The 26,906-nt window shown below is 38.2% G+C and overlaps 1 protein-coding gene across 1 annotated transcript in view; it reads left to right on the top strand.

Moving 5' to 3' along the window:
- Positions 1-26,906, top strand: part of CMYA5 (cardiomyopathy associated 5) — a 91,686-nt gene that overhangs the window by 18,164 nt on the left and 46,616 nt on the right. The window contains exon 2 of the mRNA XM_030323713.1: positions 14,791-25,615. Within this exon, the coding sequence (XP_030179573.1) occupies positions 14,791-25,615 (10,825 nt within the window). The remainder of the gene's footprint in view (positions 1-14,790; positions 25,616-26,906) is intronic.

Below are 26,906 nucleotides of genomic sequence, written 5' to 3' on the forward strand. Positions count from 1 at the left end.
GTGTCTCGTGAGGTTAATTCAAACAGGCCCAGGAGAGCCAACCCACTGTCCCCCAAGCCTCTCTGCTGGTCCAGGTGGAAGGTCCCTGCTCTGGAACCTCCAGGGTTGGGAAGCTTTTCACCCATCCCTGTTCAGCTTGGCAGCATCTGCCGGAGTGAGGTCTCAGTGTGTTTTATTTTTTTTCCCCCTTTAAAAAAATGACAGAAAAAAGAAAAATGTTGCCATATACTATACTAGGCATATGGACAAACCCTCATTTCATCTAATAGAGGAGCTGGGTTTTATCTTTAAGTGTATTATTGTAATTTTCGAGACCACAATATAAGGCCTCTTTCTTTATTGCAGACCTAAGAAAAATCGCTGGAGGGACACTAAGGAAATGAGGAAAACCAATCCAATTTTTCCTACTTTTTGGACCAATTAGTCCTCATCCTCCATGCTTTTATGGAGTTATAATTGTAGTAAAAGAAAAAAAAAAAAAGTGGAACAGCAGGGGAGAAGTCTATCCTGACTCACTGATTTATTTTAAAAAGATCCCAGCCTGACACATTCTATTCAGATGAAGTGCTCTGTCTCTTGGTAACCACCCCTCAACCCTCACAGGAATTTGACAGCAGTGGCTGGTGGGGCACAGTTTTCCTTCTGCGCTAATACTCAGTAGCTGTTGAGGAATTCCAGTGCTAAAGAGCTAAGCCTGTGTGTAACTCCTCAGCTGGGAATCCCAGAGCACAAATGTTCTTATCCTCCTTGGTTTTTCATTTGCATGCTCAGCCAAGGTTAATGTTGCCTATGGTTGATTGTTTTTTCCCCTCAGTCTTGGGTCTGCCTATACCAGTGGTTCTCAACTAATATAATTCTGAAGATATTTTTGGTTTTGGGGGCCAGGTACTGTTAGCATCTGGTGGAAAGAGGCCAGGGATACTACTGAACACCCTTAGCACGCAGGACAGCTCCTCCCTCCTTGACAAAAAATTTACGTAGCCCCAAATGTCAATGGTGCCACCACCGAGGAGCTCCCAAGGCCACAAATAACTGATTTGCCCACACTTTGGTTTGAAGTAGTCACTAAGCTATGAACCAGCCCTATCACACCATAGTTCATTTATTTTGCTTCTCTAGGCTTGGCACCTTTCTGCCCTTAGTTTTTTATAATAGTGGAGAATTTAATGGTTGAGTTTTTATACTTCTCTCTGGTGGATTCAGACATTTGCCTATAGTTTACTTAATTGAATCATAGCTCCTAACTCATGGCCAGGCCCTGAATAGATAGTTACCCCCTAAGTATTTATAAATTGATTGCTCATCCCAAAACCTAAAGTACTCTTTTCATGTTGGGGAGATAAATGGCTCCTAGAATTCCAGAATCCTGAAGGGTCATGTAACACCTTTACCCACTACTGGGTAGACGTTTCCTACTTGAAGTAAATGAAGAAGTTTATGCATGTAACCCACATGTAATATTTTGGTTGGGGAGGGGTGGGAGTCAGAAAGATGAAAGATAGTCACTATTTTGAAACCTTGCACTTTCAGATGAATCAGTTCTTCATGTAATCCTGGTGAAAGGTCAAGCACATATTGCAGGCACTGAGTAACCCAAGTTATCTCAAGTGTATGTGTAGTTCATCATTTACTAATAATGAAGACTGTTTAAGCGCTGAGTGATGAGTATCTTCCAACCTGCTTGGAGGTTGCAATATCATTTGGAAGCATTGAAATAATATGTGCCACTGGATCTTTGAGTTTTCAAAATTAGACTTATGCACACCCAGTCAGACCCTATGGTTTCACACCTTCCTCCTTTTGTACTTGTTCCTTTTACTTGAATTGCCCTCAATCGTTTCTAACCCGGTCCTCCTGGGAAACTCATTTTAATTTTGCAAAACTTTATATCAGCTTTTCATATTCTGTGATTATATTTCAGACCCTGCCTCTCACATATATTCACACAGCCTGCCCCAATCTGCTCCCAAGTTAAAAAAATGTCCTTCTCTATTCATCCATGTCAGATGCCTTTTGCACAGTCTTTCTGTTATCACATGTGTCAACTGTATTTTAATGATCTCTGTCGATTTATCAACATGCTAGGGTTGATGTTCCTAGAAGGCAGGCACTGTGTTATTCCTCTTAGTATTCCCATGATTTTCCACATTATGAGTACTTATTAGAATTTAAAACAATTTCTATTATTTATTTTGCCAGGCTCAATTTTTTTTTCATTTGTAGAATATTATTGATTAACGGTTATCTCTGATTATGAGACTGAATCGGGGTTGTGGTAGTTAAGAGAGACTTTGCTTACCAATGTTAGAGTAATTTTTTACAAGAATGTTTTCATTTACTTGTATAATCAAAATTAAAATTTTATACACACACACACACATACATACATAGATATGTATACATATATAACAAAAGAAGTGTTTTCTATGCCAAGTAGTACCAATGTTCAATGTTGGTGCTCCATGGTGACTGAGAGATGTAGTTAAGGTTTGTATTAGATAACACTAGCTGCTGTAACAAACCAAATCTCAGTGACTCGTCATAATAAAAGTTTCTCCTAAGCTTGCTTGAAAGTCCAATGCAGGTATTTCTGGTTGGGCAGCTCTCCTCCAAGTAGTGACTCAGGGACTGAGGCATCTTACTTGTTGTGGCTTTGCCCTTTTTATTATGTGACATTTAAGGTTGCCGTGCTTCAAGCTGCACATGGGAAAAACTACAGAGGGTCACATGTGGGAGGTTTTAATGAGCCCTACCTAGGAATGGCATATGTTACTAGTGTTCACTTTCCATTGCCTAGAATTCCGTCACTTGGCTGCCATCTAGCCAGACCTAACTCAAGGGAGTCTCTCTGTATACAAAATGGAAAATGGAATCTGTTAGAAGAACTTTGAAAAGCTCACAGAACAAATGGTAGACTGAGGGATTGGACAAGTACTAGGGGAGTGCTAGGTGGGGTCCAGGGAACAAGAAAGCCTGCCATGGATTTTCAGTCTTCCAATCATGCTTCTAAGATTCAAATTCCCCATTAGGATAGAGCAGGGGGTGGGGAGTATATGGACCATATAGTATATGGGGGGTATATTAGCCTAGTAGCTGCTCATCTCTGAGCACCTAGAAGACGGCAGGACTGACAGTCTGATGGCTTACTGTCCAATTCAGAGTGAAGTTCAAACACTTCCCATGGCTTTGATGACCAGGTGTACTGGCTCCCAGCTACCCTTCTTGCCTCATCTCCTGTTTTTCTCTCTCTCCCCCTCCCAGCTCCATTACACTCCCATATTTGCTGCATGTGTTTGCTAAGTAGTCTCATCTTAGCGATGTTAGTAATATTGTTTGCTAGTATTTGCATGCTTCATCCCTCACGCTTTCCAAATCTGCTCAAATGCCTCTTGACATTGAGACGTCTTCTTTGACTACCCTATTTAATATAGCACCCCAACTCAAACCATCTCCTTCAATCTAATTTTTTGTTTTATTTTATTCACAGCCCTTACCATTACCAAACATTTGTATGTTTGCTTTGTTTTCTGTCTTCCCCTCTACTAGAATTTAAGCAACATGAGAGCAGGAACTTTGTTTTGTTCACATGCGAAAAATCAGACACTGGGTGAGTGTCAGAGCAGGCACTAGAATCCATCAGCAGATCACTTGAGGACCAGCCTAAGAATTGACATGGCCTGAGGCTAAAGTAGCCTGAGGCATTAAAGAATACTAACTTTTATCTTTTTTGCACAATCTGACTCAAATTGTCAACCTTATTCTCACAAACATTTTTGCCATGGATATAATATTATTTATCACTGACCATGGGTAATGCACTTTTAAAATTGGTCTACATTGCTTACAATGCATCATAACAACCATTGTAATTCTGGACTTCTGAAAACTAGTGCAGATGAAGATGTGCACAGGTCTGTGTGCGTGTGAAAGAAACCTACACATGGACAGGGCATTACTGAGTTCTGCCTGGCGGATTTCTCTTGGTCTGATTGGTTCACATATCAGTTTATGGTGGATACTCACAAGCACATAGGTTAGCTTTCGTAACTGTTCTTGCTGTCAAGTGATGTCCTTTAGGCTTTGCCCACTGCTATTCTTGTGGCCATTTGTGTATATTGGGCTTTCACAAGTAGATTATTACACAATATCCTCTATCCTTTGCCTAAATTCTGAAACAACTGATAAATAAATCAAAGGAATGGCAAATAGAGATGAAAATGTCAACCTTATTACTGATAAAGCTGCTAATATCAGAGAATGTGGCTTAAATATAGGATAACAATGTGCTTTCTAATACCAAATCTCAGAAATAAACAGTTTTATGTACTCAGTCATGAATTCTGAAGGACTACAGGCCTCTCCACAGGAGGGCCTGTTCTATATACTTAACAGCACAAGGAACAAAGTAAAATAGGAAACAGTGATAGAGGGAAGCTAAGCCAGGAAAGACTGTTACATAATAGATGTTCTTCCACATGGAAAGAGATACCTGGAATGAGCAATGAGTGTCTCGGTTAATAATTTAAATAAATTGCTGTGGTGTATTCTGTGAGATTTTGTAGATTAAAAAAAACTCCTTTAAAAAATCTAAAAAGGTGTGAATCTTTATACTGCACAGTTTATCCATAATCCCTTGTATAGATGAAGCAGAAAAATGTTCCCACACAACCGAGTGTTCTGAAACTAGGCTGGGAGAATGTTGATTGTGTCTGGCAATGCTCTTGTAGAGGTGAGGGCTTAGGCAAGCACCTGATTCACTTTACTCTGGAGCTGCCTCCAGTAGCAACACCCAAATACATCTTAGATTTCAGAAGACTACAATAAGGAAAAATTAATTTTCAGTTCTACCATAAATCTATAGCTCAGACAAAATTGGTTAATTTGAAGTGAACTGTAAAGATCTTTTAGAAAATTTGCACCAAATGATCATCTTGCTGTAAAAAATCATGCCTAACCCAGTGCCTACTACATAGTTGGAGCTCAGTAAATACTTGTTGAATAAGTGAATCTGGATTTTGGGCTTCAATCTGAAATCAGTTAAAAGTCAACAATGATTGAAGAAATTTTACAGTTTGGAAATTCATCTGAAACATAAATTCCATGGGTATAAATGGATATTAGAAATGTACAGAAAGAGTAATATAAGCTCTCTTAATTATTTTCCACTAAACTTAATTGACTAGAGTAACCAAAGGCCCCTAGTTAATCTTTAAAACAGGCTGATGCCCAAGGCAAGCTAACCACTCTTTATAGTAGGCTACTGTCTAATAATACCCATCATTTTGAGTAGCATTGTTACTAAGGGTCAGTTTTGAGTATTCCCAAACCTTTTAATACTAGTTGTACTTGTTATTGTTATAACATGATTTAATTAAATATTACTTAAGCTGATGAAACCGAGTGCAAGAGTAAAAGAGCTATTCTTCTGAAAACAAAAGTGAATGTTTTGGAAAGACTTCACAAGAGGAGAGGTCATAAAAGACAGCATTCCTGTTCATAGGTAGTTCACAGCCTTGTAGAATAGCTAAGAAATATGTAAAAATAATTCTGGTGTAGGGTGGCAAATACCATAGAAGATTATATGAAGATTCCAGAAGTTCAGAGGAGGAAAATTACTTTTGGCTCACAGAATCATTGACAGCTATGTGGAGAAGTTGATACATGAGCTGGTCTCTGAAAAGTGTAAAGTTTGGATGTACAGAGATGATTCACTCCAAGTAAAGACAAGGATATAAGCAAAGCCTTGTGGGCTAAGGTTAATGTTTGGCTGGAGCACAGGGTTCGTGAAGAAGAGTGAAAGATAAAGGCAGAGAGATAAATGGGTTTCAAGTAGTAGAGGGCCCAAACTTCCATGCTTATGAAGTGTCTGGTCATTGTGAAAATAAGATACTTATTCTTCTCATCCACAATGAACTTGAGTGGTCTTTAGGATACCTACAAACTGAGGACTTTATATTAGGGCATGATAAACCTGTATAATAATTTTTTCATTCATGGTTTCATACATTTTTTTTCTTAACTGCCATATAGCTTATAAGCTCCTCTTAACCTAAGCTATTTTATATTACTTTCGTTCAACAATGCATGTGATTAATTTTCTGCTAAGGAAATGGGTATTCAATTAATTTTTGTTGAAAATATTAATTGTAGCATTAGTGAATATGTTCTACGCGTCTTTTTTTAAGGCCCATATAAAATACTAACAATTTGGGGGGCGCCTGGGTGACGCAGCCGGTTAAGCGTCCGACTTCAGCCAGGTCACGATCTCGCGGTCTGGGAGTTCGAGCCCCGCGTCGGGCTCTGGGCTGATGGCTCGGAGCCTGGAGCCTGTTTCCGATTCTGTGTCTCCCTCTCTCTCTGCCCCTCCCCCGTTCATGCTCTGTCTCTCTCTGTCCCAAAAATAAATAAACGTTGAAAAAAAAATTTTTTTAAATACTAACAATTTGTATTAGAATATTACAAGCCTGCTTGATATTTTATACTTCAAAAACATGTTTTTCAGAGTTTGCAATATAAGCAAGATCACATGTGAATTTTTTACTATGTTATAACAGTTGATACTTAATGTGCTCTAACAAGTATAGTAGGGAAAAAATCCTATCCATTACCTTTCTTTGTTTGAAACATTATTAGTGCACTGTGATTCCTTGAGAGTGGAATAAGTCATTATGAAAATCTGAGGTATTTCTCATAATTATATTCCCATAAGGAATGTCACTTTAGTTGTTGGTCAGAAGAAGGTACTGCTAGTTCCTAGAAATTAATCTTCAGCTTGATAAAAACAAAATATAATAGTTATAAATCTTAGCCTTCAGGTAAAAAGTTTGAGGACCTGTTTCACTTCTTTAGAAGTATAGTTCTTTTGTCTTTAAGTAAAAATAAAAGCACCAATTAAAACAAAGATGATAATGGAATAAGGGAAATCATTATTTTGTTAGTTCTACTTCAATGGTTAGCCATTTTCCTCTTTAAAATTTTCAATTTGGATATATGTGTATTTCCTTTCTTTGGTTTTTCTCACTTGTAAAATGAAAAATGTTATAAAACCACAAGGCTCTTTCCATTCATGACCAATAATTTAATTTTCAATAAGTTACTAGTCTCTCTTTCAGCTAAAGTGTAGAAATGAAGAGACAGGGTATATCTAAGGAGGGTGATCACTGCTAAATTGTGAACACAAGAATTTTTTTGATATGGTCATATTCCAGAATTTTATCCTTCATTTTGGAACTTTAGAAGTTAGATTTTTCCAGCACATTTAATAAAATTTATCTCTTGAGAACTGATTTATACTAATACAACTCACACACACAAAATAAATTTAGAAAATACATCAATTTAACAACAAGATATGAGAATATTACCAGCAAGCATACCAAAACACAATTCAGGGGGTATCATATCCCCTCCTCACTATACAAAGGGGTTAGTATGTCACACAATGAAAATATAAATTAGGGTTTATTGGGAAAAATTTAAAGAGATGGAGAAGTAGCAGAATACACAAATCCTTCAAGTACTTATCCCACAGAAATTCTTACTTATTCAGGGCATTGGCTGGACTGCTATAGGAAGACAAGGGCTCCTGGGGGAGGGTGATGCTTATGTAATGCTTAACTTATTTATAGGGAGAGGTGGACATGGAAATAAAAGACAAGATTGAGAACTTTGTCAGAGGACTGGAAACAAAAGAATGGAAACCCTAGAAGTGAAAAATACAATAACAACGAAATATTTGATGATTTTAGTAGCAGTTTAGACATAGCTGAAGACAGAATGAATGTACTGAATGATAGAGTAAAAGAAACATTCAAATGAAGCACAGGTAAGACACAATGAGAAATTGTAATATATGAAAAATTGGAATATTAGAAAAAGGAGAGACAAGGGACAGAAGTAATATTTGAACAGAATATGGCTAAGAATTTCTCAAAAATGGTGAAAGACATCAATATACAGATTCAAGAAGCCATAAAAACTCCAAGTAGGATAAGATTCCTAAGCACAAGATAGTAAAACTTCTGAAAACTAAAGACAACAACAAGATCCTAAAAATAGCAGAGTGATGATAGGGAGAAGTACTCTAGAATACCTTCAGAAAAGCAGTTACATTAACAGTTGATTTATCAATGAAACAATGGAAGATAGAAGACAGTGGAATGCTATTTTTAAAGTATTGAGAGAAAATACCTGCCAATCTAGAATTTTATGCCCTAAAAAAATATTCTTCAAGAATGGAAGTGTAAAAGACTTAAAAAAAAAAAAAAAAAAGAATAAAGAGAATTTATCACCAGCAGGTTCACACTAAAGGAAATATTAAATGGAATTCTTCAGGGAGGAGGAAAGTAATTCCAGATGGAATTTTGGGGTGCAGAAAGGAATGAAACACAATAAAAAGATTCAGTATCTAGGTAAATCTAAATGAATACCGACCTTTTAAAATAATAATAAAGCAGGGGCTCCTGGGTGGCACAGTTGGTTGAACATCTGATTCTTGATCTCACCTCAGGTCATGATCTCACAGTTTGTGAGTTTGAGGCCTGCATCTGGCTCTGTGCTAATGGCACAGAGCCTGCTTGGGATTCTTTCTCTCCTTCTCTCTGCCCCTTCCCTGCTTGTGCTCTCTCTCACTCAAATAAATAAACAAATTAAAATAATAGTAAAGTATGTACACAGGATTTAAAAACATTTATAGAATTAAAATATAATTACAATAGCATGTAAATTGAAATTCAATTGGTTTATAGTCTTTGTGTTGTTTTGGACAAAACAGAAATACCAATTTGTGTTAGGCATTAATGAGTCAAGGATGCATGTTATAATCTCTAGGGTAATCACTAAAAGAATAGTAAAATGTAACTGCCAAGCTGATAGAGAGGGAAAATGGAATAATAATAAATATTCAAAGGAAAATAAGGCAAGAAAGGAGAGAAAAAGGGACATTGAATAGGTAGTGCAAATAGAAAACAAAGAAGACTTAACCCCAAATATATGATAATTATGTTGGTAATTATAGTAAGTTTAAATGAACTAAGTGCTGCATTTAAATTGTCAGAGTTTATTTAAAAAAAAATCTTTGAGCTACTGGTAAGAGACACATCTAAAATATAAGGATATAGGAAGGCTAAAAGTAAAAATGCAAAAAGATATACCATGTAAAAATTAATCAAAACCAAGCTGGTATAGTTTTATTAATATCTAAGTACAACTATATTAGTATCACAGCATCCCTAGGCAAAAATCATCATTTACAGATAAAGGGAACATTTCATTATGATTCAAAGTTACTATTTCCAGAAAGATATAACTATTCTAAATTTATTTGTATCTAATAACATAGCTTTAAATATATAAATCAGATATTGATAAACTACAAAGAGAGACAAATTCATAATTATAATATAAAATTTTAATAGATCTCTCTCAGCTAATAGAAAAAAAACAGACAAAACATCACTAAAGATAAAAAATTTGAATAAGACAATGAATAAGTCATACTTACTGGACCAATATAAAATGTTGCTGAAAGACTGCAGGACACATGCATTTTTCAAGAACACACAAATATTAAAAACAAAACCACCCCAAAAATTTGGCCAAATATCCATAAAACAATTCTTAACAAATTTTAAAGTGTAACTTAATATAAAATAAATTCTTTGGCTGCAATGCAAAGAAAGCACTAACAAGAAAATAACTAGGAAATCCCCTTGTATTTTGAAATTGAGAAATATGTTTTAAAATAATCACTGTGTCAGATTAGAAATCACAGTGGAAATTCAAAAATATTTTGAGATTAATAATAATGAAAATATATATACAATCTTTTATGTGATACATCAAAACCGTTTTTGAAAGAGAAATACACAGCCTTCAGTTAATACATTAGAAAAAAAAAGTTAAAGGGGCGCCTGGGTGGCGAAGTCGGTTAAGCGTCCGGCTTCAGCCAGGTCACGATCTCGCGGTCCGTGAGTTCGAGCCCCGCGTCGGGCTCTGGGCTGATGGCTCAGAGCCTGGAGCCTGTTTCCGATTCTGTGTCTCCCTCTCTCTGTGGCCCTCCCCCGTTCATGCTCTGTCTCTCTCTGTCCGAAAAATAAATAAACGTTGAAAAAAAAAAAAAAAAAAAAAAAAAAAAAAAAAAAAAAAAAGAAAAAAAAGTTAAAGAAAGGAAATAATAAAAAGCAGACATTTATGAGATAGGAAACATCAATAAAACCAAACTTTATTTAAAAAGATTACTAAGTAATAACCTCTGGCTGTTCTTATAAAGAAAAAAAAAAGAGAGAAGATAGAAATAACCAATATCAGTAATGAAAAAAAATGGATGACATTTTATTTTTTTATTTTTTAAGGTTTATTTATCTATTCTTGAGAGAGAGAGAGAAGAGGGGTGCAGAGAGAAGGAAAGAGAGAATCCCAAGCAGGCTCTGCACTGACAGCACAGAGCACGACGTGGTGCTCTAACTCACGAACTGTGAGATCATGACCTGAGCCCCAAAGGCAAGACACTTAACTGACTCAGCCATCCAGGTGCCCCGTTATGAATAATTTAACTCCAATGACTTTTTAAAATTTAGGTTCATAGGCCAATTCTTAGAAAAATACAACCTACTAAAATGGACACAAAAATAAACAGAAATTCCAGGTAGATACAAACTATTAAATAAATTATTAATTAAAAACCTTACCACAAAGAAGATTTCAGGCCCTGATGACTTCACCAATAAATTCTACCAAATGCTCAAGGGAGAAATAATACCATCTTCCACAAATTTTTCCAGAGAATACTGAAAGAGAGAACATTTCCTAATTTGTTTTTTGAGGCAGCACAATCTTGATATGAAAACCTGACAAGCACACTGTAAGAAAAGAGATTACAGGTCACTTATTCATGAACACAGGAATAAAATTCCTAAACGAAGTATTAGTAAACAAAATCCAATATTATATAAAAAGTATAATACATCACAAACACATGTCATCATTTCAGGAATTCAAGGTTGGCTTGACATCTGGAAATCAATCATTATAATTCCTTACATTAATAGAATAAAAGATATGGTCATCTCCATAGCTGTATAAAAAATTGCTTAATAAAATGTAACATTCATTCATTGTTTAAAAAAACCTCTTAACAAATGGGAATAGAAGGAAACTTCCTTAATCAGATAAAGCTTATCAAAAGGAAGGAGGAGACTGTGGCATTCAGCTCTGGCCTCAAGTATATTTTTCTTGATCTAACTCAGACCTGGTAAACCTTCTCCTTGCTCAATGTAACAAGTAAGTGAGCTACATACACAGGTCATCGAGATGTGTCGGTCTTCTACATGGGAAGCCAGGTAATAATGAGAACGTTGTGAGAATCAGAGGAGAATGAATGAGATGATGTTCATAGCCAATGTCCATTAACTATGAGAAGATGATGTATACATTTTTGCATAGATGAGAACACTTGTGTTCCTGAACAAGAAATATATTTCTGAACTCTATGCAGACCATTTATCTTCTATTAAGGGAAATTATTTTTTTAGACTGAGTGTAATGTGAATACTTGGGCTTTGGCTTTACACATGCTAATATAGTCATTCTCTGATTCCTGTTGGCTCTGTCATTCTTCTATTCCTTTGCGTCTCTCCAAAAATCCAGACATCCCAAAATACTTTGGGTTTTTCAGTGAGCCAGGCTGATTTATTCATATGTACATTTTGCATATTCTGTGACATTTTCCTGGAATAACCTCTCCATCCTCACACCACCTCCACTCCTCATCCATTTGGCAAACTCCTATTTATTCTTCAAAATCCAACTCAAGTATCTTTCCTTTGTAAAGTCTTCTCTTCTTTATATTGTCATTATATCTTGCATGTCTTCTAGAATAATACTAATCACACTGTGTTAACATGTTTAGTTCTGTCTCCCTATTAGATTTTTAATTTCTTGAGAGAAGATTCTGTGTCTTTATATTTGTATTCCTAGTATTTAAACCCAACGAAAGTTTGTTAAGTGAGAAATGAATGAATGAATGAACTCACCTCAGTAGGGCTCTGTCTTCTTAGGATCACCATTTGGGTATTCTGCTAAGCACCCGTGAACTCATCCTCGCTAGTAATGAAAATTTCTCCAGTTGAGTACATTAAATTTACAATCAATAATTAACTCTAAATTGAATTTATAATTGGTTTTATAATACTACTATAGTCATGGGGTCTCAAAATGCTGACTTCTCAGATGCATGTCATAACCTTAATTTTTAATTTCATCCTGCTTCTCTTAAAGCTAAAGGGAGAAGGGGTAGAAGGAATTGAAAATTCTGAGGAATAACTTTAATTAGGTATGTAAATAGCCTGAAAAAAAAATTTTAAAATAAGATTCAATCCAAAACCAAGATAGAGTGTTAATTCCTAATTAAGTTCAGTGGTTTTATACCAAAGCAAATAAGTGAGAGAAGAGTTGCCAAGGAAATGGAGAAAGTAGTTCTTCCACTGCTTTCCAGCCCTTTGCACTCATGGCATATATAGGGAGTGAAATTACTTACAGTGCACTGGGATGAATGGATGAATGGATGAATCTTCTTGCTGTTGAAGACCAGCAGGGCAGGGGTTCTGCCTAGCTGTGATGAGAGTTAGGGAAATCAGGATCTCAGTGGTCCATACACCCTTTGCTGCAGACTGTTGGGGAAACTCTGAGGTTTAAGAAAGGGGGGTAGAATGCAACAGCAAGAATTTATGGTCTTGGCCCTCAGCCTCACCTAACAAATTAGGAAGTGTTCGAAGTAAGTGAGAAAGGCATGTACTATTTAAATTTCATAGTTAGGATTGTGTAGGCTGGTGATTTTTAACTCTGCTTTAGACTGGTGTCACTTGGAAGCTTTTAAAACCTAAAAACACAGAAAAACTGAGACCCTACCCTAGTAAAGTCAAATCAGAGTCTCTGCCGGGAGGGGTATAGGATGGCATCAGTATTTTTAAAAAACTTCCTACAGGTGACTCTCAAATATATCCAGAGTTAAGAACCACTGGCATAAGCAGTGACTGATGATTAAAAATTATTAGTAAGGGACCTAAATTCTAACTGTGTATGTTTTCAAAAAGTGACGCAATTTAATACTTGTACTTAGTGGCTTTTTGTATAGAAAGGTTTTTGGTTTTGTTTTTATTGTTGTAGAAAGGCATATGTCAGTCAGTAGTTTGTGTTTATCTCAAATTATAGCCATATTCCTAGAAGGATATAACCCTTGGAGTTTTAATCTTGAACTTAATGTTTATGAAGTATTGGCAAACAGGATCACTGAATTGATCAGGAATAGTAACACTGGAGGTTTTTAAAATAAGCCTTGAAGAAGAGATAGAATTTAGGTGTGCAGAAAAGGTAGAGTGAGAATTTAAGTGGAGGAACAACATGAGCACCAGAAAGGAAAAGGTATAAGAAAATTTCAGAGAAAAGTACTGCAGACTCTGAGATAGGGGCCCAATGGCAATTGAAGGGGCAGCCAAAGCCAGTTGTGTCTTGAGACACATGAGAGCAGTTCAAAGAGATCACCTTTTCAAACACCTGTAGCAGTTGAAAATGACCTTGCCAAGGCTCCCTAGGTCTCTAGTCCAATGATTGTGTAGAAGCCTTAATTACAGATAGTGTTTAGTGAGCACTAACTATATGCCAGGCACTTTTCCTGAGCATTTCGTGTGTATTAACTAATTTAATCCTCACAGCAGCCCCGAGAGGTAGGTTCTATTATGATCCCTGGCTCACAGATGAGGAAAGTGCCGCCCACAGGCTGTTTTTTTAGGGTATCTCTATATTTTCCCTGTATGGCTCATACTCAGTGTCCACACAATATATTAACTGGACAGGAAATTATATAGTTAAAACAGAAATGTACCAGGTATGAATAAGGTAACAGTTGGTACTTGGAAATAATGTCAGCTAGGGATCAAAGAGTTAAGTATTTTGAATTTTTTTTCTACAGGTAGAAAAAAATTTACTGAGGAATTTACTGATATTTTTAAAGTTTATGTATTTATTTTTAGAGAGAGAGAGAGTTGAGAGACAGAGAGAGAGGGCATGAGAGAGCAAGCACAGGCAGAGAGAGGGAGAGAGAGAGAGAGAGAGAGAGAGAATCCAAGCAGGCTCCGCATGATCATTGCAGAGCCCAACGTGGGGCTTGAATCCACACACTGTGAGATCATGACCTGAGCTGAAATCAAGAGTTGGACACTTAATTGACTGAGCCACCCAGGTCCCCCTCTACTGATATCTTTTGAGCAAGCAGTGTGATGATGAAAATTTTTAGTGAAGTTGGTGTGGAAAGAGGAGTAGGGTAGGGTGAGGATGGGGAGGGTAAGAGGTAAACATTATACCAGCTGACCAGTTAGGAAGCTAATGAAATAATCTAGGGATGACATGATAAAGGTCAGGGTGGTCGTAGTAGTAACAGAAAGGACACAGATGCAAGTGCCATTTTGAAGGTCCTTGCGCCCAAAGAGTGAGCCTGAGTGACTGGGTAAGCCCAGGAGGTCAGGGGGGCAATCCTGATAAGGGTAGGTGGTGAACTGAATCATTCCAGCCTGAAATGTGTTATTATATTTCATATTCTGACTTAGAGTTTTAAATTTTATTTTGTATACCTCCTTATTTTTTATATAGATGGCAATACTTATCTGTATACTTTAATTTCACATTAGCCCATCCACCTAGTAAGAATAGGATATTTACTTATTTCTATATGTAATTAATATTATTATTTATTATTAATATACATGTGATTATTAATAGTATTATTACTTACTTTAGATTATCAGACCAGGATGAAGAGGGCAAGACCAAGCAGAAGTGTATCATAAATGACCCCTCCTTTTCCATGGTGACAGTTCAACGGGAAGATAGTGGAATAACCTGGGAGACCAATTCAAGCAGGTCTTCTACTCCTTGGGCCTCGGAAGAAAGTCAGACTTCTGGTGTATGTAGTCTGGAAGGGTCAACTATGAATTCTTCTCCAGGGAATGTTTCCTTTATTGTGGATGAAGTTAAAAAGGTTCGGAAAAGAACACCTAGGTCAAAGCGTGGCTCACCATCATTGCGTCGGAAAGGCAACAAAAAGAGAAATTCTTTTGAATCTCAGGATGTTCCAGCAAATACAAAAGATAATCTTTTAATTTCAGAAAGCCAGGTACTAAACAATCAGAAAGAGAAGTCATCTAGTGGCGTTCATGATAAAATAAGAAAAAAGAAGACCACCTCAAACACACCTCCTATTACTGGGGCAATATACAAAGAACACAAGCCCTTAGTGTTAAGGCCAGTTTACATAGGAACAGTACAATATAAAATTAAGATGTTTAATTCTGTTAAAGAAGAATTAATTCCTCTACAATTTTATGGAACATTGCCAAAGGGTTATGTAATTAAAGAAATACATTATAGGAGGGGGAAAGATGCATCCATTAGTCTAGAGCCAGATTTGAGCAATCGTGATTCTAACTTAGTTTCCAAAACAGGCAAATTAGTAGCCCCAAGCATAGAAGATGATAAAGTAAAAGGGCTTGCTTCACCCTGGAGAGGTGTACTCTCCAAAAGATCAGAGTCCTCGACCTCCTCATTCAGTCATGAAGATGAAAAGAAAATTTACGTTGATTCTCCCCTAAAGGCCACATCTGCCACCAAGCACACAGTTTCCTCTTATGCAAGTAATGACACAGCAGAACAAGAAACACAGCTCAGCCCTCCACAGTTAGTGCCACAACAACCAGGCGATGAAACAAAACTCCGTGAAATGAAGTCTTCCCCTCTTACACCTGATACATCTACAACCGGGTTCCTGGGAAGAGCAAAGGAAGAATTTGAGCCTGATTCACAAGAAATTGTGACATCAGAGCATGACTCTTCAGTCTCACCACCTTCAGTGGATGAGGTAAAGAAGGAAGATGTGTATTCTACTGACCATTCCATTTCATTGGAGGCAGAAAAGGTTTCGCGGGTAACAGGTTTACCAGGTCTGGCAGCATCCGTCCAGGAGGATTTTGGCCCAGAGACAGAAGGGGTGGACCTGACCTCAACAGAAAGGGCAGAACCAGTCTCTGAAAAATGGAGCCCTCCTCATCTTGATGTCAAAGGAGTGGAGGAAGAAAATGTGCCTGAGCCATCCATTTCTCTTTCTGAACCTGCAGTATTAGAGGAATCAAAGAAAGAAATAGAAACTTCTCTACCAATAGCTACTACCCCTGAGTCTGAAGATTCTAATTTAGTGGAAGAAGAGATCATAGAACTTGAATACCCAGAAAGTCCATCTATTTCTGAGAAGCCCTTCCCATCATATTTGGCCCCTGAAGTGGAACGGAAAGAAGAGGAGATCACTTTACCATCACTGAAAACATCAACACCTGAATATGTTGCTTCATCTGAGGAAGAAAGAGAGGAAAATGAGTCTGTTTCTACTGATTCTGCCTTTGTATCAGAATATTCAGTCCCACAGGATTTGAACCATGAACCAGAGAAGCAAGATGTTGAGCCAGTTACTCCATCCACTGTGAAAGGTATATCTGAACATGCAGTTTTTTCAGAAGAGGAGAATGAGGAATTTGAGCCTTTGGCCTCTGCGTCTGAACGCTCTCTCTCACCATCCACAACTGAGAAGACTTCTGAATGCCAGTCCCCACTGTTTTCAGCAGCTATCTCAGAACATGTGGTCCTGTCTGGAGAAGAGGCTTCAGAAAGTGGATATTACACACCAGATTCCACATCTGCTTCTGAATATTCAACTCAATCACAGGCAACAAAAGAGTCACTGAAGAAAACAATTGACCATAAGCCCCCATTAGAATCAACAGGTGTTTCTGAGCATGTGATTCTATCAGAAGAGAAGGAAGATACAGGACCATATTCCCCAGATGTGGCCTCTGAATATGAACACTCTCTCCCACCATCCACAACTGAGCAGACTTCTGAATGCCAGTCCCCACTGTTTTCAACTGCTACACTGGAACAGGCAGTCCTGTCAGAAGAGGACCTAGGAAGTGAGTGTTTCACACTGGATTCAACATTGAGTTCCCAATATGCAGTTCCATCAAATGCAATGCAGGAATCCCCAAAGAAAATAATTGATGTTGTGTCCCCATTAAAATCAAGACATGTTTCTGAGCGCATGATTTTGTCAGAAGAAAAGGAAGTCACTGGGCCATATTCCCCAGATGTGGCCTCTGTATCTGAACACTCTCTTCCACCATCCATGACCGAGCAAACTTCTGAATGCCAGTCCCCACTGTTTTCAACTGCTACACTGGAACAGGCGGTTGTATCTGAAGAGGACCTAGGAAGTAAGCGTTTCACACCAGATTCAACATTGACTTCCCAATATGCAGTTCCATCAAATGCAATGCAGGAATCCCCAAAGAAAATAATTGATGATGTGTCCCCATTAAAATCAAAAGGTGTTTCTGAGCACATGATTTTGTCAGAAGAAAAGGAAGACACTGGGCCATATTCCCCAGATGTGGCCTCTGTATCTGAACACTCTCTTCCACCATCCATAACCGAGCAAACTTCTGAATGCCAGTCCCCACTGTTTTCAACTGCTACACTGGAACAGGCGGTCCTGTCAGAAGAGGACCTAGGAAGTGAGTGTTTCACACCGGATTCAACATTGACTTCCCAATATGCAGTTCCATCAAATGCAATGCAGGAATCCCCAAAGAAAATAATTGATGATGTGTCCCCATTAAAATCAAAAGGTGTTTCTGAGCACATGATTTTGTCAGAAGAAAAGAAGGAAGACACTGGATTGTATTCCCCAGATGTGGCCTCTGTGTCTGAACACTCTCTCCTACCATCCACAACTGAGCAGACTTCTGAATGCCAGTCCCCACCACTTTCAGCCACTCCATCTGAACATGCTGTCCTATCAGAAAAGACAGTAGAAATTGAGCGATACACACCCTCTTCCACCGCAACTTCTGAAGTTTCAGTACCACCATATGCAACACCCGAATCACAGGAGGAAGAAATTATCCAGATATCCTCTTTAAATCTAAAAGGGGTCTCCTCACCCACGAATTTCTCAGAAGAAGAGCAAGAAGACATTGGACCCTTTTCTCCAGACTCAGCATTTGTGTCAGAATTCTCATTTTCACCCTATGCAACTCAGGAAATAGAGAAAAGAGAATTTGAATGTGATTCTCCAATATGTTTAACATCACCATCTGAACACACTATTTTGTCAGATGAAGACACTGAGGTTGAACTTTTCTCTCCAGACTCAGCATCACAAGTTTCAATTCCACCATATAGAATCCCAGAAACAAAGAAAAATGAATTTGAGCATGATTCACTGGTAACTACAATATCTGCCTCAGGATACTCTTGCTTTTCAGAAGCGGGTGAGGAAGACATTGCACCAACAGCTGCTACACCTGTACCTGAGCACCTCAGTTCATCACAGAAGCAACAAGCCAAACCTTCCCCTTCACTGTCTGCACCTGAAGACTTGAGTTTGCCACCTTCAGCAAATAAAAGAGAGATCACAGAAGTTCAGCCAGATGCTCAAACAATCTCAAGACCTGTATCTGAATATCTCATTTTGGCACAGGAGCAGATAACTCGAGCATTTTTAGAACCTGACTCTGAGGACTTGATTCCATCATATTTAACCAGTGAAATGGATAAGGGAGAAATTCAGACTATTTCATCAGTAGCTGCAAGACCAGTTTCTTTACCTGAACAATCATTTACGGTAAAGGAAGACACCAAACCTGTTGTGTGTTCATCTCAATATTCAGCTTCACCTGATTCAGTTCATGCACTTAAGGAGGAACAAGAACTCAAAACTTCACTCACTCCAAAAGCTGCAAATGAACAGATGGCTTTGTTAAAAGTTAAAAGTAAGGAAGAAATTGTGCCTGATTCTCAAGAAGCTACAGCACATGTATCACGGGATCAAGAAATGGAGCCTCAGCCTCCAAATGTTCTAGGGTCTGGGATGAAATATTCAGTTCTTCCTGACTTGGTAGATGAGCCAAAGAAGGATGTGAAACCTAATTTAGCTCCAACTGTGACATCTGAACTAGAACAGAGAATGTTGTCAGAGAACGAACCTGAAGTAATAAAACCATATTCACCTCTAAAGGACACATCTTTATCTGGACCTGAGATTTTATCAGCAGTGAAAACACAAGTGAAACATGACTCTAAAATAACTGATACATCTAGAGTGCTGCATTCAGCTCCACCAGGAGTGCAAAAGGGAACTGAACATGAACCACCTGCACCAGAATTTCCGGAAGAAATAAAGAAAGAAATTGAACCTAGTTGGTCATTAACCACAACATCTGTAACTAAGCATGACTCAGGCTTAACTAAGTTAGCAAAAGAAGAAACCCCAACAGATTTCTCTTTTACCACCCCTCTAGAACATCCAGTCTTAACGAAAGTAGAAAAGAGTGAATTAGGAAGTGATTTGCCACCACGGGTGACGTCGACAGATGAACATCCACTTCTTAAAGAAGAAAAGGTAGCACTGAAAATTAGTTCTTCTACTGAAACGGCTACATCTGAACGTCCAGCTTGGTCAGAAGCAGAGAAAGAAATTAGACTTGATTCACCTGCAGGAATATCCTCTGTACCAGTGCATTCTTTGTCCAAGGTAGAAACTGAAGAAGTTAAACCTGGGTTGCCAATAACAAAAGCATTGTCTTGTCAACATTCAGATGTAACTAAAGAAGAGAGGGTGGAAAATGAACAAGGTGTTTCATTTTCTACAGTCCTGGACTCTGAACAACTGGTTTTACCAGAGAAAAAGAATTCTCTGTCTGCCTCAGAAGTGTCAGGGCCTGAACATGTGCTTTTGCTCAACGAAGGTAGTGAGGTAAAGGAAAAAGAAACCAAACTTTTTTCCTCACAAAACATGTCATCTGCACCCAAACAGACAGCCCCAGAATGCAAAAATGAGGAAATAAAAAGTTCTCCTGCATTGGAAAATTTAGCATCAGAAGACTTAACTCCAACCCTTGGAGATGATAAGAACAAAGAGGCAGAAGAGCCATCTTCTACAGCGCGGGGAAATTTCCCATCAGAAAGACAAGATCTTGTTCTGGCAGAGCTCTCTTTGGAACCTGAAAAGAAAGACAAGCCATACCAAGTATCAGAATTACTGAGCACTGGGTCAGAAGTCATTCATAGTTTAGGTGGGCAAGATGGATCCATAGATACAAAACACATAAAATCTCCCATAACCAAAACAGGGGATTCTGTCTTAGAAAAGAGCCTCACTGAACTTAGGAGTAGAGGAGAAGGAAAAGAAGAGAACAGGGAACGTCATGTGTCAGCTACAGTCGACCCTGAAATTCCAGAGGTTTCATCATACCTTAGGGAGGAACCACAGATTCAAGAACTTAAATCTTTCTCTCCCAAGGTAGTCAGCTTAGGATCAAAGGAAGCATTGGACCCTCTAGTTGAAGGAGACAGCCCAAAAGAGCTTCAGCCACTTTCTTTTTCTTTAAAACCATCATCAGAGAAATTGAACCGTTCAGCCAACATTAAAGAGGGAGAAAAACAGGAAATAAACCCATTACTGTCAACAGGAAATTTGAAGACACAAGTGATAGGACATATTGAAACAAAATTAAATGAACAAACAGACCAACCAAATTCATTCCGTGTGCCCCAGAGTATAACAGATCCATCTAAGATTGTTTCTTCTGACCTCCTTGTAGAAAAAGAGAAGCCAGGAAAAGCACTTCATTCAGAACAAGCTGTTAAATTACCTGATATAAGCACATCTTTTGCAGATAAACAAGATCTGGGAGTTAAACAATTTTTATTTCTGAAAGAGAATTTGCCTTTGGAAGAATCAAAATCACTTACAACAAATGAGCCTGAAGACGTTAAAGAAACACAAGTGAAAGAGGCCCTTATTTTTCCAAAGGATAAAAGCTGGATACTAGAAAAGCCAGAAAGGGATCTGGCAAGTCAACATGAAGAAAGAATATCAGGATCTGTGCAGCAGGGTTCCTCTGGCAGTAATGATTTGATGCCAGGACAGCTTAAGACTGTTGTGCCAGATAAAGACCACACATGTGAAACCAAAAAGCAGGTTCTGCCACATTCTGCTGAAGTATCGCCTGTATCATTACAAGAGCCAGTATCTACTCTCAGTACCTTCAGTGGTGACATAGACACCTTATCAACTAAAACTTACTCTTCGGAAGAAACAAAGCTGGCCCCCAAACCAAAATCTTTAGTTCCAACTGGAAGTGTAGAGAGAAACGAAGCAGAGAGGAAGCAGATCTTTTCTTTCATGGGGAGTGAAAGTTTGACAGTGGAAAAAGCAAACGCAGAATGGTCCAGGCCTTGCAAAGAAGGCAGCCAGGAAGAAATCAACCTACCTTCCGAAAGAATCCTCCAGAAAGGAGTGTCTGGCCCATCAGTGGAACTAATCAAATCAGAAACCATTCCCTCTCCCTCCAAAGCAGCCCCTTTCCTGGCAGAAGATGCAGAATCTGCATTGGACAGTGAAAAAGAAGCGCACAGGAGTATATCTTCTTTACCTGGAGAGAAGTCATTAGAAAAAGAAAAAACGATTCAGTCAAAGGTTTTAGATGTTAATGAGAGAGGGAAACCGGCACCTGAAGTTAAAACACCCACACCAGTAAAACTCCTCTCTTCGATCCAAGAAAATGAAGAACCTCAATCTGCAGAGCCATCTGAGGCAACACAAAAATTGCCTAAGCAGCCAAAGGCAGTTGAGCGAGGCCTTTCTGGGGAGAAGGGAAAGAAAGGAATCTTATCATGGATGTCCAGTTTGTTTTTTGGATCAAGGACTCCAGATGACAGAGTTGCTGAAAAAGATTTAGAAACTCAGCCAAGTCCATCTGTAGAAAAAGCAGTGCCTGCGACACTGAAGTCTGAAGGAGCAGCTCCAGCTGACTTTAATGCAACCAAGACGCCAACTGATCATCTGTTACCAGAGACAAAACTTAAACCTGCTGAAAAATCCAGAGGTACTTTAGTTAAATCTGGTGAAAGCCAAGACTTTAAAGAAAAAACTACATTTTTATCAAATGTAGAAGTTTTACAACAGCCCCAATCCAACCTTGAGGTGTCTAGTGAAGATTATGGGAAAAAAGAAATCCTAGCGTATTCAGAAGAAATGGATTTAAACTCGGTAGTTACTTCTGCTGATGGTGAGGAACGTCTTGAAATTCAATCTTATTCTCCCATGGGTGAGAAATCCATGGTGGAAGAAGCACAAAATGCTGTTCCTCTTCACGTCGCTGATAGTAAAAGAGCCCAGAAGCCAGAAATTTCTGCTCCATCTAAATGGAATATTTCTATTCTTAAGGAAGAGCCAAGAAGTGATCAAAAAGAAACATTATGCTTTTCATTTGATGCAGTGGATAACGTGCCACAACAGCCAAAATCAGCTTCATCTAGCTTCACAAGTAAAAATATCATGAAGGAATCAGAGAAGCCAGAGACAATAATTTTGCCAGTAGAAGAATCTGAACGCAGTTTAATTGATCTGGGTAAAGACAGACCGAAGAAAGATACGCAAAAACCTGCTTCCTTGAAAATTTATGAAGAGGAAACGAAACTCAGGTCTGTTAGCCCCACTGAGGAGAAAGGTAACTTGGAAACCAGATCACATTCCTTGGCAGAAAAGAAGGTGCTGGCAGAAAAGCAAGAAACTATGGCCCCATTAGAATTTAGAGATAATGAAATGGGGAAGGCACAAATTGCACGTGGATCTAGCCCTATTAAATTGGAAGAATCAAAAACCACAGCTGTGCTTCAGCAAGTCTCTCAAAATGAAGACCACAAAGAAAGATACACAATTATGGAGGAGGAGAAAGATGAAAAACAAAAGCAGTCACAAGCATTTTTAGAAGGAAGAAAGTGGCAGGAAATTCAACCTTATTCCTTGAATGTAGCCAGGTCTATGCCTGAAGAATCAGATATCTCTTTAAGTCATTCTTCAGGTGAAACTCAACCACTTTCATTAGTTAAAACTCTATCAGTTACTGAAAAATCAGAAACTGTGCTCTTGGAGGCTCACCCAGAAATCAGAGACACAAGGGCAGTAGGAACTCAACCACATCCAAAAGAAGAAAGTAAAGTTTTGGTGGAAAAAACCAAGACTTTCCTTCCAGTGGATCTTTCTTATCATGAAGAAATAGATAAGCAGTCTGTACCTAAGGAAGGAAATCTGATATTGGAAAAGTCAAGCAGGGAGGTGGCAAGTCACAGTGAAGAAAAGGAACAGGTTATAGTGTCAGAGCCATCAGAAGGTGTTTCAATAGATATCACAAAAGAAAGTATGAAACAAGGATCTCCATCTAAAGAATCTGAAAGGATTTTAGATCATCCTTTTGATGAAACAATGAGCTTAGAAACCCCACCATCTTTGTTGTCATCTGCGAAATCACAAACACTTGTTTCTAGAACTTATCCAGAAATTGATACAGTGAAGAAACAAGAAATGCCATGGTCAGAATTGACTCCAGATAGGCATACAGTCCATACTATTCAAATATCTAAAGATCTAACATCTGAAAGGACTAAACAATCTGTTGTTGCTTCAAATCACCACTTGGAGGCTGTGGAAGATGCCCGTGTAAATGAACCAAGCTCTTCAGTGAGCAGCAACTATGCTCGATTTATAAAGGATGCATCATCAATTGATGCTGATAAAATGGTTTCTTCTAGAGAAATATCCAAGGAACCTGAAGACACGTATGTAAAAGATGAAGAATTTACAATGACTAGCAAGGCAGCTGGACTTTCAGAAGATCAAAAGAGTGCCTTCAGTATTATTTCTGAAGGCTGCGAGATATTGAATATTCATGCTTCTGCATTTATTTCTTCTGTTGATCAGGAAGAAAGTGAACAAATGGAAGATAAATTAGAATATTTGAAAGAGAAGACTTCATTTAAAACAATATCTCTTCATGACAATAGTGAGGCAGTCTCTTGCCATAAAACATTAAAGAGTAAGTTAGAAGATTCTGATCAAGTTATATCATTGCAAGAAAATAAACAAAAGGCATCTTTTAACACAGAAGGGGAGATGCCCACCTATTCAGAAACTGATGATTTCACCTTTAATCAGCCCACAGCTCCTAGTGAAGAAGATTATTTTGAAAAATATACATTGATTGATTATAACATCTCCCCAGACCCAGAAAAACAGAAAGCTCCATGGAAATTAAATGTTGAAGTGGAACTCTTAAAGCAGGTTACAGAAGATACTGTCTCTTTCCCAGAAGGTTCAGAGGAAAGTGCCCTGGAACATGAATATGACTTGCTGAAGTTAGATGAAAGCTTCTATGGGATGGAAAAGGACGACAGCAAATTATCTCACCCAGAGACCCGGAAGCATTTGGATATCCAGCAATCAGCTGACAGAGATGTTCCAAAGAGCATAAATAGAGATGTGGACTTAAAGGCACCTGGGATGCCATTATTTGGTGCAGAAGAAGGAGTTTTGTCACGAACCCAGATATTTCCTACCACCACTAAAGCCATTAATCCTGAACTTCTGGAGGAGCCACCTGCACTCGCATTTTTATACAAGGATCTGTATGAAGAAGCAGTTGGGGAGAAAAAGAAGGAAGGGGAGACAGCTTCTGAAGGTGACAGTGTGAATTCTGAGGCATCATTTCCAAGCAGGAACTCTGACACTGATGATGGAACAGGAATATATTTTGAGAAGTATATACTAAAAGATGACATTCTCCATGACACATCTGTAACTCAAAAGGACCAAGGCCAAGGTCTGGAAGAAAAAGCAGTTGGTAAGGATGATTCATACCAACCAGTAGCTGCAGAAGGGGAAATTTGGGGGAGGTTTGGAACTATTTTGGGGGAGAAGAGTCTGGAAGAGGAACAGAAAGCTATGTATAGGGAAGGAGAATCAGTAGGCTATGTGGGGCCTCTTGACAATGAAGCTATGCATGGAAAAGTTCCCATCACTGAAGAAGTCACAGTGGTTACCCAGAAGGTAAGCTATGCGATTCCATTTGAAGACACCCATCATGTCCTGGAGAGAGTAGATGAAACAAACAGTCAGAGTAATGAAGCAGAAAATGCAAGTCCAGAAGTCAGTCTGAATGTCCCAGTACAGGTGTCCTTCCCAGAGGAAGAATTTGCGTCTGGAGTAACTTGTGTTCAAGAAACACTGCAAGAATCTAAAGTAATAGTCCCACCTGAGCCAAGTGAAGACAGGCTCCGCCATAGCCCTGTTCAGGATGAGTATGAATTTGCTGAATCCCTGAATTATGAAATGGTTGTTCAAGACACTTTATCAGAGGAACTATATTCAGAATCCACACCTGAAGATGTGTTATCTCAAGGAAAGGAATCCTTCGAACACATCAGTGAAAATGAATTTGTGAGTGAGGTAGAACAAAGTACGTCTGCTGAACAGAAGGAGTTGGGTAGGGAGAGGACAGAACAAGAACAATTATCATCAGAGTTAGCAACTGAGAAGGAACAAAAGGAACTGAAAAAGTCCCAGATCGACACGTACTGTTACACTTGCAGAAGCCCGATTTCTGCTGTTGACAAGATGTTTGGTGCCCACAAAGACCACGAGGTTGCAACACTTGATACAGCTATAAGTGCTGTAAAGGTAAAGAGATGTTAAAGCTTATAAGTACATGACAATACATATACACTTAACTTGTTTTAATTAACATTTTCTCAATTTAAAAAATGACCAATATTTAATATATTCATATTTAGGCATAATAGTCTGAAAGAAAGCTAAGAATTCTTTCCCTAAGCATTTAGTTAAGATCAGTTTGACAAACATTTATTGGGTATACACTATGTGCCAGGCATTTTTCTAGGTTCTTGCAACACCAGTGTAAATAACACAGGGTCACTGCCTTTGAGGGGTCCTCTCTTGTGGCAGTAGCCCTTAACATTATCTGAAAGGGCCAAAGGATTTTAAATTGAAAAATGTACTTTTGAGCATAAAACACAATTTATTTTCTATTATCTACACTATTATTCTTTAAAAATACACATTTATATTACATTGAACAATATTATTGCAAGTTTTATAAAAAACTCAAGATGGTCGTTTTAAATTTTGGTTTTCTCTGTATTTCCTCCTTATGGTAAAATTGATATTAAAAATGGAAAACCTTTGCATTCTTTCTGGCTATGTCTGTAGATTCCCAATGTTAAAAAGCTAGTCACAACACGTACCCTCAATGCATGTAATTATAAATACTCTCCCCAGAGATACTATTGGAAGTCAAGTATTTAGTCTTACAGATTGTGACATACTTTCAGTAGCCTTCTAACTGGAATCCCTATCCTTGTCTCTCCAAACCATCCTCCAGTACATTAGCCAGAATGATCTTAAAATGCAGACCATCACAAGAATTGAGCACTGGCTACGTGCCAGGCACTGTGTTAAATTCTGTGCATACAAGATATCATCTACTCCTCACAACAACCCTGTCATTATCATCAATTTTCAGACAATGAAATGAGTGCAAATTGTTTTAAGTGATTTGCTCAAGGTCATGGAAGACAGACTAGGATTGGTACCCAGGTCTGTCTGATGCCAGAGCTATGCTCTTGGCTGTATATCCGTATTGCTTGGCCCAGTGCCTTGCTAATGGTAACAATTTTCAATATGATTATTCAATCAGGTCACTGTTAAATAATTGTTAGGCTCATTTTGATTTAAAAAATGATGTTAGAATCTTGACATTTTTTCCCCCAGAAAATTAAAATTTCTCAATTGTCTAACATAGGTTATGCTTCTCTACAGTGAAATTTTGTTGAAACTTTACCTGGTAAAATGTGGGAGTAGAAGATGGGGCAATTAAAAAAAAAGAAATCTCAGGCTTCTGGATGCATTAGCACTGGTGAAATGTGCCCCATTCTGTGATGACACTTGGTTT

Source organism: Lynx canadensis, chromosome A1, assembly GCF_007474595.2.
Source record: "Lynx canadensis isolate LIC74 chromosome A1, mLynCan4.pri.v2, whole genome shotgun sequence".
In the NCBI taxonomy this organism is placed as follows: Eukaryota; Metazoa; Chordata; class Mammalia; order Carnivora; family Felidae; genus Lynx; species Lynx canadensis.